Source organism: Onychostoma macrolepis, chromosome 19 (genome assembly GCF_012432095.1).
Source record: "Onychostoma macrolepis isolate SWU-2019 chromosome 19, ASM1243209v1, whole genome shotgun sequence".
In the NCBI taxonomy this organism is placed as follows: domain Eukaryota; kingdom Metazoa; phylum Chordata; class Actinopteri; order Cypriniformes; family Cyprinidae; genus Onychostoma; species Onychostoma macrolepis.
The window spans coordinates 18,744,663-18,760,012 of record NC_081173.1 but is presented as its reverse complement, the minus strand read 5'-3'; the positions used below and the strand labels follow the sequence as shown (position 1 = coordinate 18,760,012).

The 15,350-nt window shown below is 35.4% G+C and overlaps 1 protein-coding gene across 1 annotated transcript; it reads right to left on the bottom strand.

Moving 5' to 3' along the window:
* Positions 1–1,709: 1,709 nt before the first annotated feature.
* grinaa (glutamate receptor, ionotropic, N-methyl D-aspartate-associated protein 1a (glutamate binding)) lies at positions 1,710–14,758 on the bottom strand. The gene is made up of 7 exons (XM_058754304.1): positions 14,600–14,758; positions 7,063–7,397; positions 6,388–6,506; positions 5,795–5,995; positions 5,489–5,617; positions 5,116–5,259; positions 1,710–3,504 (listed from the first exon to the last, which is right to left on the bottom strand). Exons 2-7 carry the CDS (start codon positions 7,373–7,375, stop codon positions 3,355–3,357), a joined length of 1,056 nt encoding a protein of 351 aa, XP_058610287.1. The 5' UTR covers positions 7,376–7,397; positions 14,600–14,758; the 3' UTR covers positions 1,710–3,354.
* Between the last annotated feature and the right edge of the window lie 592 nt (positions 14,759–15,350).

Genomic DNA, 15,350 nt, shown 5'->3' with positions numbered 1-15,350 from the left:
TGCAACGTTCTTCAACTCAAGTGTGTCCTCCCAGCCCGGTGAAGCCTCAGCCGTCCACTTCTTCCCTGGTTGAGCCGCCTCCACAACTCATGCTCATCGACATAGAGGATGAGGAGACCGAGTATGTGGAGTACACAGGGAAGACCATTCGGGCCTGTGACTTATCCAAGTCTGAACGCCCCCGACCGCTGGAGGCTGAAATGAAACCGAGACGGATGGTTGCTTGGTTGGAGAGTGACAACGAGGTGCTGGAGGAAGTGTGGGCGAGTGAAGTGGTGGAGGTCCAGGGATGTGAGGACGAGAAAGCTAACCCTGATGAAATGGGAGACTCCAAGGTCATAGAAGGGCATTTGGATGATGCCTCTCAGAAAAAGGAGTTGGATGAGCACATGATGAAGCTGTTCTGTGTAACCTCTCCTGAAGGTCCCAAAAATGAGACCCAGCACAATGTGAATGTCCAGGAAGAGCCAAAGAGCAAGAGAAAAGTGCCACGTTTTCTGTTCACTTGGGCAGAAGAGAAGGCCAAGAAAAAGGAGGAGAAGAAAATACGGAAGGAGAAGGAGCAAAGAGAAAAAGAGTTGCTGTTTGAACGCTACAGGAACGATCCAAAACTGAAGCACTTGTTGATCAATAAGCACAACCGCCACTACTGCTCCCTTTCCAAACATCCTCTTCACCTTTAACCTATTGCGCAATTCTGTGTACAAATAAAAAAACTTTGCAAACTAAATGTTGAATGATCCATGCAAGTTTCCTGAATATTAACGCATACAACACATGCTCAAATGTTTAATATAAAAACATGTTTGAAGTGATTTCCAAACATTTTGAAGCCATTTTTAACCATGAACAGCCACAGGATGTTAAAACTACACTTGATTTGAGTAAAAGGTATGTTTCATAGGTAATTTACCAACCTGGTCTCATGGCATAAACGTACCTGCGCATGAGACCAGGAAGCAACTTACAGTTAGGTTTATTATATTGTCTACGATGTGGATATTTCCAACACATCACCTGCCAATGTTTCTTCCACTAGAAGCCCCCTTTGTGGATTTTTGGAGCATTTCCTCCCTAAGAATACAAACCATATGCTATTGTTGTTTTTGACAAAAATTGCAGGTGTTTATTTATGTAAAATTGTCTCTTTCAGAGATTCTCTTTCAGATGTTAGCAGTCATATAATACAATATGAAAGTAAACAACTTCAAATTTCCTAAAAGTTTTGGTAGAGAGGACTATTAAAACTGAAAAATCTCTATTTTTACATGATCATAATCATGATGAGAAAAAGTTGTAATGTTACTCTTCCTTCATGACTGAACAACAAATGCTAATAAATCACAAATACTAGAATCAACTTTTCATATTTTCCGATACACAGCACTCAGAAAAAAAGGTTCAAAAGCTGTCACTGGGGCAGTACCTCTTTAGAAGGTACACATTTTTACCTACATATTAGTACCCAAAAGGTTTTGTGTAGCTTTTGAACCTTTTTTTCTGAGAGTGAAGACTAATTTCATCAGTGTATTAATAGACAAAGAATGAAACAAGCAGCTTTCTTTAAATGATTCACTCAAATGATCAGATACTGATTCATTTAAAATTGGTCTCACAACCATTTTCAACAGTTCGCATCATGTGACATTTCATGTATGATTTGCAATCTACTCCAGTCAGTAAAAGTACAAAAAATGACCATTTCAAACTGTGTTTTCCTCTAATTTTATTTTTGTAATGAAAAGCAAACAGGCTGCAGAGGAACTTGTTTAATGCAAATGTACAGTGCAAAGAGATCTACAAAGCCCAAACACACTCTACACACCTCAATCCACTATAGCTTTACTTATGCAGAAGTTAATAATAAATACAAATATTTCATTAAAATAAACAAAAGATTTATGCCACCAAAGTCAATGTTTTCTTAACCCATGTATTTCACAGCCAGTTCAGTGTTCAATAGCTTCACATGCAAGGTAGGAGATTTCAGCTGGGAACACAACATTTCAGTGAATGTTACAAGTTAACTAATTAACTGCGAAATCGTTGTACATTCACATCTGAAACCATCTGGAGTGAATATTGTTTAGTATACAATTTTAATAAACAGAAATCTGTCTTTATATACTGCAATTAGCCCTAATATGCATAAATGCCCATCAATGTTTAGTGACAATTTAAAAAGAACCATGTTCATGACAATTCGTCCATTACCCAGCAGACTTCATCTGGCATTTTAATAAATAACTTATAAATAACCACAAAAACATCAAATGCAAGAATTATCCTAGAAATATCCTGTTATTTTCCAGCACATGGAACATTTCTGCAAGGTAACATACAACTAGCAATATTTCCAAAAGCATCAAATAATCCAATATTCCATTTACATTCGTTAAAATAAGGGAATAACATCTCTTTCCCTCAATCACACACACATACACACAAACAAAACAACAAAATGATCTATTTAATGGAAAAAAAAAGTAGTCAGCATGAAAGAGAAAAGTCATGTAATGTAGTGTTTGAGCCTCAAATACTGAGCTTTGGAACGATTTAATAATCAGGACAACCCTCACAAGCTCACTTACCTCTCAAAAATAAAAAAGGAAAAGAAATTATACACAGGCTTTATTTTTCTTCTCATAGTTATACTGTAGATAATACAGTCAACTGAACAAACATTTGTCATCTTGCAGTGTATATATTGGTGGCATTTTGTTGCAAAGCAGTAATGTTATAGAAACGCACACATTAGTGAGCAGCACAGCCAGATATTCATGCCTAGAACTAGAGGGGTTTGAGCTTTATTTGACTATTTACAGCTACTGTATATATGCAAATGTTTGGAGAAGTATCTATGTCTGTCTGACATTCTTCGCTGTGTTAGACTATCATGCAGAGACTTTATATTGACTAGTGGAGCACATTAGTATCAGTAATGTTCATATCTCCGCTTATTGATATCTGCTCTTTCTTTCTCCCTCTCGGTCAATCAGGCCACGTGCAAAGGTTAGTCGAGTGAAATTTCTGCCATGCCGTTTGTATGCAACTGTTGAATCATATCACGTTATACATCTCCAAAACCACAGAAGCAGTTGTAACCAGAAGGACAGAGCGAGCAATGTAGAGGAACTACATTCAAACGGGTTCTTAAATAATTTTCTGATTTCTGATTTTGCCCAGAAAAGGACAAAGAGCTTATGGCCTGATTAGCCTGTACTTGTTGACATACAGGGAATGTGAAAGACAAATAAAATTAAGAATATGAGGAAAGGTGATGAGATGTGAGATGTTAGATCATTCCGTGTTAAGTGGACTGCACTTTCCTCTTCTTACAGGAAGGGGGCGCACTCATTCCCTGGTGCGACCCACGATGGCCAGGATGTAAAGGAAGATGTTGATGATGTCGGTGTAGAGGTTAAGAGCTGCATAGACGTACTCCTCTGGGCTAATGGCCAACTTCTTGTTGCCCAGGAGAAGCTGGGTGTCCACAGCCAGGAACTGTAAAAGAACGAACAAACACTGAGTGTCGCATTCATGTTGTGCTTGGGGAAATAAAGCAAAGATTGAAAATGATATTAATCTTTTCCTTTTCTTCGTTTTTGAAGATGTGTGCTATGCTATACAATTTTCACCTCATAGACTTACATGAGTGATTCAATTAATATTTAGCGACTAGAATATCATAAAGACTTGGTAAGGGGCTCTTTTAACACTTTAAGCTTGTAAGCTGAGTTTTATTCAGAAACTACAAATCATGTGGTCTCAAATCATCAGCAAATACTACAAGTTCACTGGGTTTGTATCCTGCTTTGCTGCAATAGTAACACTATTCTGTTTAAAAGTTTGCAGTAAGTTTTTTTTTTTTTTTTTTAATAAATGCTGTTTCTTTAGAGCTTTCTCTTCCGCAAATCATCCTGAAAAAAAAAATGTATCCATGTATGAAAAGCACCACAGCTGTTTTTAAGATTGATTATAATAAGAAATCACCAAATCAGCATATTAGAATGATTTCTGAAGGATCATGTGGCACTGAAAACTGCTGAAAAATAGCTGCTGAATTCAGCTTTGCCATAAAAGCAATAATTAACATTTTAAAATATATTCAAATAGAAAAAGGTTATTTTAAATTAAATTAATATTTCACAATATTACTGTCCTTTCTGTATTTTTGATCAAATAAATGCAGTCTTGGTGAGCAAAAGAGACTTCTTTCAAAAACATTTAAAAAAAAAACCATAAAAAAAAAAAATAAAAAAAAACCTTACCAATCCAAATTTTGAATGGTACTGCACGTCATAATTTCCTGAAGGATTTATCCAAGAACTCTATTGTAATTTACTGATTTTCCAACCATTTCAGTTCCAAATAATTAATCTCACTGCTCCAAAAGACATATGATTTTATACAGCCAGTCAGACTGGAAAATTGGAGATTTTGAATGGACCCAAATTTGGTGACCCAGTTTAAGACAGAAGGTAAAATGTTTTCCATGTACCTCACAACAAAGACATAATTCTTACACTGTTTTGACAAAGGATGATGACTTTAATAGCAAACAATCAAACTATAATAGCAAAGTGCAGATTTCCACTTTTGAAAGATATATGTTCATGCTATTGATGAAACAAACTGTCCAAACCCTGTTAATCTTATTTTTTTATTTTATTTCTTTTATATAATGGTTATTTAAACTTAAAGTGTAATAGCACAGCACCACTCCAGTCATTAGTCCAGACTGCTGTTTTATTATCTTGTTGAAAACAGCAGTGTAACTTAATGAAGTGTGGAAGTCACAATACAATGTCTTTTCTAATGTCTAAGAAGTGTTTTGTTTCTAAAGTGAATAAGCTAAAATATCCGAAAAAAAGAAGAAAGTAAACTAAATCTAACCAGAGAGAGAAGTTTAGATGTACAACAACTTAATATTTCTTTTCAATAAATTGACAGCTAGAATGACAAAGGTTTTAAAGGTTATCATTACTGCAAGTGAAGAATAGATTGAAAAACAAGAGGTCTGACGAATTTAACAGTCTTCGTAACATAGATGTATACATTTCTGTGAGAAACATTTTTTAAAAGGATATTAAGGTATTGATGGTGGTTACTTACACAAGTGAACAGCAGGGCCCCGAGCGAGGCATAGACGATGTGGAGAATTTTGTTTTGGATGAAGATGCAGAGGAAAGAGGCCAGGAGCAGGACAATCAGACAGACAAAAAGAACACCCCAGCAGGAAGTGAAGTCGTATTTGCTCTATTTTTGAAAAAGAGAAGGATAATGACAATCAGTAGTGGTTACTGCATGCAAGGGATGCATGAAAGACACATGAGAACTAATTCTGCCATCATTGACCGGAAAGGTCCACAACCGTGAACTATACTTTTAAATCTTGACATGTTGTCATTAGACATGAGATGTTGTTTGGTAACATAAAGTGTGAATAAAATAAAATCTATGAGACTGCTACAGTGAGCAAACAAACCTGCAGTGAGAAAAGCACAACTGTGAAGCAGACCACCGCAGTGATGCCCACTGCCATAATAACTGCATCTGTATCATAGTAGCTGGCAACCATTCCAACCATATAGGACAGACTCAGGGTCAGGATGGACTGAGAAAGAGAAAGAAATACAGTTAACTATATACTTTAAAACATGTAACATATTGCAAACAACTAATTTTTCCAAGTTCGCAGATCATGTAAAATCATATAAAAACCTTATTGCATATGTTTTTGCACAGTGTAGAATAAAAACACTAAATAATGTGTAAATATAGGCAGTTGTACCAGTGCCACCAGGTTCCATGGGTGTTTGCGGCGAAACTCTCCACAGCAGCTGAGAACGATCAGTGAAACAAAGAAGACAGCGTAGGACACATAGTATGTCCACTGATTTCTCCGTACAAACACTTTGACGTCAGATGAAAAGGTGAAAACGGCAACAAAAGAGAAGGTGACCAACAGCTGCACGGTCAAGACCAGAAACACCTGAGAAGAGAGTAAAGAAACAGTGTTTTTCTCTGACACATTGTACTGCTACATACAATATTTACACACACATTTGATAAGACCATTTGTAGTAACTGTGTTTAATAAACATATTGGTCATTTATCTGTGTGTGCACTGTACACTCTGTAATAAATGGATGTTAATTCACATTTATAACATTTGTTACATGCTGTGCTCTCTCATTCAACACTATAAAAGTTTACCCAAGTAACCCAACTATGACACCTTCCGCTTCTGAGAAATGTAACGATGAAATGTGACAAGGTTTCATTCTTGCTCATTTTACATGGAACACTGGACTCTTTCTACACATTTATTTCAAATCAAATAAATAAATAAAGACCACCTGAATCTGTCTCTAACTGCTTACCTTTCTAATGAAGGCCTGTCGGATACTCTTATCTTCCCAGCCAGAGTTCACAAACTCATCATTGCCATAGTAAGAAGGGGGTCCATCTGCACCGTGGTATCCAGGGCTGTCCATAGAAACTGTCAAAAAACATGAAATGATGGGTGAAATCTAAAGTATGTTAGAGCCACCATCTAATGTGTTTAAATCCATCCAGTATGCTCATTCAATAAAACGCAGACAGAAATGGAAAACTGAAGTACGGGACAGATTTAAAGAGTTTTATAGGTTTGGAAAGGAAAACAGATTTTATAGCATCTACATCAACAGCACTAGCAAGACCTCATAATAATACAGTTGAAAAGACATCCTAATTGTTACAGCAGGGACTGGGGATGAGGTAAGAAAGGAACAAATTGTACATTTTCAACCCTGACAGAGCTAGTAACCTTTTGTTGAATCGCTTAGGCAAAGCACTTTACCTTAAATAACCCTCAGGAGGACAGAGTACACACTGACTAAACAAGCTTATTCAACCTGACAACACCTGAACTCAACAGGGACACCACTCTTAAGAGAATAGGCTTATCGTTTGAACTGTGTACAACATTTTAGAGCAAAATCCTACATTTAAATAGTGAGTCCTGACATAAACATTGAGTTTTTCTTTTCTGGAAATTTTCTAACGGTATTTACCATTAGGATCTACAGCAAAGGCAGGCTGGCCGGGCCCCTGCTGGTATGGACTCTGAGGGTATGGCCCCTGAACGTAGGGCCCCTGTGGGTACGGCATCTGTGGATATGGCATCTGTGGGTATGGACCAGGGCCGAACCCTGGTGCTGGAGGTTGGCCGTAGGGTCCTGGTGCCGCATACGGAGGAGCTCCTGGACCCTGGCTATAGTTGGGCGGAGGCATTCCAAAGGCATCAGTTTTGGGTGGCCCATAGACGCTGTTGTGAAGAGGATTGTTCTCCCCCATTATAGGGTAGGCTGGCTTTTCCTGGGACATGTCTCCTTCCCTCACTGGAATCCTGATATTGACAGAAAAACAGAACGGTTAAAATGTACAGAAAAAGAAAGTAATAGTAAAGTAAATAATTACATCAGTGCAGTTTAACAAATTAACTAAAGCAGAATCTTAAACGTTATGGGAAATCATAAGTAACCAATTTGGAACACAGTAACACAGTAGTATTGAAATAGTTGATTTCAATAGAGTATGATGTTAGCATGTTGCTAAGCTAACAGCCTGATACTCTAATAAGCATATAAAGACAAATTACACAAACAGTGGATAAATTAATCTATTAAATTTATATGATTTAACAATCTGATATTATTTTGATATAAAACAATACCATCATTCTAATATTTTTATAATATTATAATATAATTGACTGGTTTCAATATGCATTGCAACTGCTTTTGTTAAGTAACGTGATAAAATCATGATGAAATGGAAGTACCAACAAACTTTTTTCCCATATTGTAATGTACAGATTCAGAAATAAGTGGTTTTATGCTGACTAAATAATTAGAGAAGTCCACCATGCCCAACCAGAGAGAAGCCTGTTGACTGAATTTTGATTAAAAATTTAGGTTAAAATAAATGGATGTATTAAAGAATCATTCACAATAAGATCAACAACATGCATTTAGAAATTTTATAGGGTGAATTTTCATTTCTTGCCAACTTTCAAATTTAAATACTTTATATTTTAAAGTAGTTTCTGTAGGAGTTACACATCCTAAAATTAAAAATAGACAAACCAACAATGAGCTGTGATAATCTGATCAAAACGACTCTCACTGGACCAACCAGAAGTTAACAATCCAGCTCTGTTTACTCAAAGATTCAGTTCAGTCCACTGAATAATGGTGCATTTAACACAAAAGGGGCCGCCAGAAGGCAAAAGGGGCATGATTCAGTGGGAATTACGACTGAGTACGGAGAACAAATAACACCTTCAAAAACCTGTTGGCAACATACACCCAACCATACATTATCCCAACAGTTATCCAACGGCAGAGGACATATGATTACAGGTTCTCAAACAGTTTCTCGGTTGTGCTGCTGAGAGAGAGGAACTACTTTGGACACTGATCTGAATGCATGAGTTGGAGGGGAAACTCCATTTAAATGTGTGAAGTGAGACTATAAAAAGAAGCTAAGATTCAGTCTGTGAATGACCTGCTTCTTGTTTCTAAGGGGTCGTCCACACACAGTGTGTTTTTGTGTTTAAAAAGCTAGATGGAGCATAATGTAATGGAATAAAAAGTTTGCATCTCAAAACTAGACATCACAGTGCTCATGACTAAGAAGCTGTAAAAAAAAAAACTGCGACATTTTAGAAAGGTTAAAGATGTGTTTAATGTTTAACTACAAAAAAATTATATTAGATAATTGCAGAATATTATAGAATTGTATTATATAAAATAAAGCACTAAAACTAAAAGCTATCATTTTTTATAATGCTACAAATGAATTTAGGCACCTAAACATTATAAATGTACAAATATATACGTGAAAAATATTAATTTAAAGATTTGTTAAAATATTACATTTAACATTGTTTTAAAATTATTATTAAGTTTTTTTTAAAGGGAGTGTTAGATAGGTTAATATAAACTAAAAAATAGGGGACATTAGTATGGCCAATTAAACAACAACTACTACAAAAAAACAACAACTACTAATTGCAATCAATTTATAATATTTAATTAGTAAAACTAAACACTAATTTTTATAAATTGAAATCAACTGTATAAAAGAAAAAAACACAAGGCGGCAAGTTAGTCAGAATAACATAATGACCCTCTAACACATATTATAATATGGAAAAATAAATGTCACTATGAATAATCTCTGTCCCCTTTAAGGGACTTCACTGTATAACAGCAGTTATGCAACACTGTCCCATTTACTATGGATGCCAAATCCCATGTGACTTGATCTCAGCTCAGCAGTCTGCCCAGTGTTACAGACCAGGTTATATTCAGCGGCCTGTTTTCCACTGTCCCCCTTCACAGCAGCAGGAATTAAATAAAGCAAATCCACATCATTTTTCCCTGGCAAATACCGTGACAAAAGTCTTGATCCTTTTAACATATGCAAGACGTCCAAAATTATACATTTTTTATTAGCTCTCAAACACCAGCTTTCTGTTTAAACAGAAAATAATAGCTTTATGTTTGTTTTTGTTGTATTTGGAATGTCAGCTACTGAAAAACACAAGCTATTATTTTGTGTAATCTGGAAATCACATCAGGGTGCTCTATTAAATCTATGCAGTGCTGAAAGCTCTCCATTCATTAACATCCCTGTCTGTTTCTCTCTCAAACTACACAAACCAAATTAAGCAGCTTAAGATCTGTGCTGCTGGTTGCTATTGGATCACTGCACTTACGGTATCAAGAATCAGTCAAGTTTGACAGCTGTTTTTTTAGACATGTAACCCTGACTGATTCGGTGATTCCAGCATGCTTTATTTTAGCTCAGCAGGAAGGGTTTCCAAAGGTTCATGTTTATGACTGGCCTAGGGAGTTACTGGAAATGAAAAATAGTGTTCAGTGAAAACCAAATTACTGCACAGCAGAGCTTTAAATTTATGATTCATCAGATTAGCTAGAGTCTTTAATCAATAACAACTCATGTCTTTAAGAAGTGATCAAACTCATGTCACTTTTGCCCTTGTGGCTTGATGATTTATTAAAAATCAAATGTCAAAACATTTACTCTCAAAGCAAATACATTTAAAATGCAGAATTTGATGTATGTGGTATAAAATAAAGTCTGATTTAAAGGTAAATTTGTGATTAGTTTTATGGCACATGTTTGTCAGCTGACTACTCATTCCTTGATGGTGACACATTTGTAAGCTTTCACTTAAAAATAAGGGTTTCAAAATGGATTTTTTTGAAAAACCCTGTGACTTTTGGTTTCCCAAAGAACCTTTCAGCGAACAGTTCTTAAAAGAATAATTTTTTTCTTAGTTTCAAGAATATTTAGGACTTAAGAAACTTTTTCCACTATAAAGAACCTTTTGTGGAATGGAACAGTTTCATGGATGTTAGGTTCTTGTGATGCATTCAGAACCAGAAGACAGCCTCAAATGTGCCAACGCAAACACTAAAATTATCTAAAAGTATCTTCTTGGCCATGTAATATATCTACAAATGAAGGAAATTTGCAAAAAAAAATTAAAAATAACAAGTTAGCATTTTATTTTATTCCTGCAGAGACAAACTTTGTTTATATTTATATTTATACACCTTATTTTTAATGGGAGAGCAGGTGCAGACATTTTTAACTTGAATGTGCGATGCTTCCGGTGTCAGTCACTTCCAGTTATTTTAGCTGTCCAAAAAGAGTCTATCATGTTGCCTGATTTTGCAAACTGGCATTTCTTTTAGATGATTTTATTACCATAATCATAAACCTATTGATTTACAGTGCAAATAGTTTTATTGTTTACGTCACTTTGTTATTCTTCTAGTTACAACCTATAGCAGCTAATGAACCAAAATTCTCAATTCGCATTAAAAGAAACTCTGCTTAAAATTAGGCTTGCTGATACTCATATTTTAATCATTAAGGTCATGAACCTGGAACATGGGTGTGTGTTGATGATGATATAAGGAGGAACACATATAAGATTCAAGATTTAGTAAAAGAACCAGATTTGAAGAAACCAAACCAACAGATGAAAAATTATTTTCAAAAATGGCTAAACTTGTAAGAGCAATGGAACGGATGCGGATGTCAAGACAATTCACAAAAACGTGTAGGAAAAATCAGATGTAAAAGAGCAACAACTAGAGAGGTCTCTGAGGACTGTTGTCCAAACTGGTGATTCAATTCAGTCTAGGAAGGGTTACAAAAGCAGAAAAATCCTCTTAGGTGACATGTGGTGGATAAATGAAATTTAATGGCACTTCACTTGGATACTGCTGAAGTGGCTCATGGAGGGAATTATTTGGAGGGAACACTGCTTCAGTGAGCCAAACACCTCACAGTTTGCACAAATCACTAAGCATAGTGAACAGGGTTGCATACCTAAACCTAAATCTGTTTACATATTTAACTTCCTAAAACCTGGCTATTCTGAGAAACAATGAAAAATCAGCAATGCAGAAGAAAAACAACTAAAACTATTAATCATTAGAATATACTGTAAGTGAAGCTTAAAATGAGTACTAACTGTTTTTTCTTATTTCACAGCCTTCTAATGCATGTGGCTCTTAAAAATACAAAACTCAACATACACTACCTTCAAAAGTGTAGGGACAGTAAGATGTTTTTAAGAAATTAAAAAAGTGACAGTTAATACTTTTACGACGTAGCAGAGATATACATTTATTACAAATTAATAAATGTTGGTATTTTGAACTTGTATCATTAAAGAATCCTGAAAAAAATCTATATAACATTTTCCACAAAAATATTAAGGAGCACATCTGTTTTCAACATTGGCAAGAAATGTTTTTTGAGAGCCAAATCAGCATATTATAATTCAGCTTTAAAAATATATTTAAAAACAAATATTAAATTGTAACTGTGCATAATATTATATTATGATCAAATAAATGCAGCCTTAATAAATGTAAGAGATCAGTAGTGTATATTTCATGATTATCTGAAAAAATGTGTATGAACTAAAAGTTTTAAATCACCAGTTAAAAAATGGTCAATTGGCAAATTTTGTTTTCCCTAAAAGCCTCACAAAGTTCCAGAGCAGATGTGTGTCTTGATCATTTCCATGGATATTTAGTCCATTCTGTAATCTATGGACCTATGTCAAATTCATTCATATTTCTCCAAGGCATTTTCCAAATGTGCATGGAAGATGCAGATTCCAGCTTTAAACCACCATCTCAGCATTTTATTTCCATGTGGATGAAGACTCGTGAAGGTAACATCATCCCATATAATGCACTCTTAAAAATAAAGCTGCTTCAAAAGACTCTTCAAGCGATGCCATAGAAGAACCATTTTTGGTTCCACAAAGAAACATTCACTCAAAGGCTATTTAAAGAACCATCTCTTTCTTACCTTTTTATAATCTGAAGAACCTTTTTTCGCCACAAAGAACCTTTTGTGAAACAGAAAGGTTCTTCAGATGTTAAAGGTTCTTTATGGAACCATTTAGACAAAAACGTTCTTCTATGGCATCATGAAGCACCTTTATTTTTAATAGTGTACTGAGAATGTGCTTTTATGCTACACTGAATGGCATAGATTAAATAATATTATGCGAAATAAACTGATGCAGTTCATGGCTGCATAAACAGGAGCTTTATACGTGACTGTTTGCATTGGTTACAGGATGCATTTGCATGCATGCATGAGCATATTATGGCAGCTAACCAATGCACAGGAACCAAGCTATATCAGATAAGGTTGAAGACTTTGAAGAGTGACTGAGCAGATATTCGCAATTATCCATCTACTGAATGACAAACTTCAGCATTTAGTCAGCTGAAAAGCACCAAGCACTGTGCCCAACAGAAAACAGCCACCTACTCCTCAACTACAAGACAAAAGACATATCGCCAACACCTATTGTTTGAAAAACTGTATCAAATTTGCAGAACAACAATGCACAATGTACAATGTCAAGAAATAAAACATAATAATTTAAGCAAGCCTGGGGAAATGGATGTGGGTATTGAGCTGTATAATTTGCTGAGAGGGGTAGAAAGGGATGATGAGTAGGCCTGAATGTTATCCAGGAAAACGAGTAGGTGGTGACTTGGCAAATAGTGAGAAGAGAGAACATCAATTTTAGAGAAAATAAATCAAATAAAATATTACAAGGATTCCCTATGATAAAGCTTATTGGGCTTAAGGCATAACATGCTCCAGTAAGCATAAACACATGATCAATGTCAATAAAATGCAACGTCACGCTGAAAGGAAGAGGATGTGGTTATCAAGGTCTTACACATCAGACACGTGACGGTTTTTCCAGTTTTTTTGTTTTGTCTGCATGTTACCAAACATGGATTTGAATATGACTGACTGCACCTGTCCTTTTGCTTAGCAAAAAGAAACCATTGCAGACTGTGAATGGCAAGCTGTTTAAGCAATTATTCCTTTACAACAAATAGTATCTATTTTTGTGTTACTAGCACTTAACTTACTAACAATTAATCCAATAGTCACACTTTTATGATTATATCACTATAATGATTTCACTATTCATTAGATTTTAGTACTAGTTTATTAGATACATACTAGCACTTATCCCAATAGTGAATATTATCTATTTATTCCAGTTCCTTCTGGTACGTAGACCAATTTTACTAATAAGTAGTAGGCTTTTCAACAAGTTTAACTAGTAAGTACTAGTATTATTACCAATAGCTATTAGTAGCCTATCTATTCCAGCTTCACTAGTATTTATTTATTGGATACTAGTCTCATCATCCTTTTCCGTTGTTACTAGTAACATTTCTAACCAAGCATGTACTAGTATCTAAATAATCAGAACTAGTATTTAAAGAATGAAACTGAAAAACGTATTTGTCACTACTGGATTACCTAATGTTACTAGTAATTCAAAATAAGTAACAAAATAGACACTAGAAAAAGTTAAAACGGTTTGCCACAAATTATGCGATGACCAATCCATTCAAACTGAATTACTGACAATGTTATTATATTAGGGGTAACTATTGCCCATAACAAAGGCTTTGCGTCTCCAATTACCGATTTAACACATAAACTCAAGAGGTTTAAAGAAACCGTTTTAATGAGCCATAGGGGACACTGTAAATTACATTTCGAAATACCATACTTTCCTCCTTTCAGCAACAAATTTATGACAGGTAAACCATTCAAAAACCTAAAATTAAGTCTACACACAAGTAAACCGTTTTATTTGCTCAATCAAAACAAGAGTAGGATAACCTAACGACAAATCTGTGTTAATCTGTCGCTGTTATAACGGGATGGCCCGCTGCGCTCGTCGTTAACATAACAACCAGCCACATTTGCTGTAACATATAATGTTAATCGTAGAAGTTTACAGCACAAAAAACGATATCTCTAAAAAGACAGAAATGCGCGTTGACAGAGCTGGCTTTAAACATTTATTCGCGTGAAAACATGAACCGTAATCTGGTGTACCAAACAACACCATGACAACACGAGCGCCATGTCCATCCACCTGCGTTATTCAACAATACTAGCTTAGAAATGAGAAGAAACTGAAAATGAAGACAGACTTACCCTTCAGTTTAGGAGACGCGCAGCAAAATGCAACGTTTGTTTGTTAAATAACAGCAGAAATAGAGTCCGTGTTTGTTGGTTTGAGTTGACGTTAGCCGCAGTAAAGCTTGTCTGATCTGAATCCGTTAGCCACGCCCACCGCGACTCTCTCAGGAGCCTGATCGTGTGACACTCACGAGAAGTCACATGACTCTAGAGAAACATCTTCGCACTGCACAGATGGGACGTAAATGCAGAGACTTTCCCTTTACGTAATTGCTAGAATGTTCTACAAATATCTACATGAGTCGAATATATATTCAAAAGATAGCACAGATATATGGAGCAGAAAGAAAATGCCAATTTCCAGCGTTCAGGGGTTCTCAGAGTGTTGATAGTGAGAATGATAAATGGGCTTAAAAATGACATTAAGTTAAATGCTTTTCTAGGCAACTCATTTAGTGTTAAACAATGTCCTCTCAATGTCCTGTAGTAACTCAAGAAGAAATATTTGTTTAATGGGGTTCTTCATTGTTTGCATCATTCAAATGATGCACAAAAACAGGCAAATGATGTATGGAAATGGGAGACTTGATGCTCAGCATGTTATTTTTTGAAATATGAAATTTGGGGGAAAATAAATATGTCCCCTAAATATAAATTCCCTAAAGTAGTGGTTAACTAGGGGAATCAACAAACTTTTAAGGGGCCACAAGATGAAATGAAATGGTTCAAATCAAGTTATATTAAAATAATATAACACTAATATATA

Excerpts from the sequence above, each read along its gene's own strand:
- grinaa (XM_058754304.1), bottom strand. The coding sequence starts at position 7,375 with ATGTCCCAGGAAAAGCCAGCCTACCCTATAATGGGGGAGAACAATCCT. Across the intron at positions 5,996-6,387 it reads GACAGGCCTTCATTAGAAAG|GTGTTTCTGGTCTTGACCGT; the intron begins GTAAGCAGTTAG and ends CTCTCTTCTCAG. Across the intron at positions 5,260-5,488 it reads TTGTGCTTTTCTCACTGCAG|AGCAAATACGACTTCACTTC; the intron begins GTTTGTTTGCTC and ends TTTCAAAAATAG.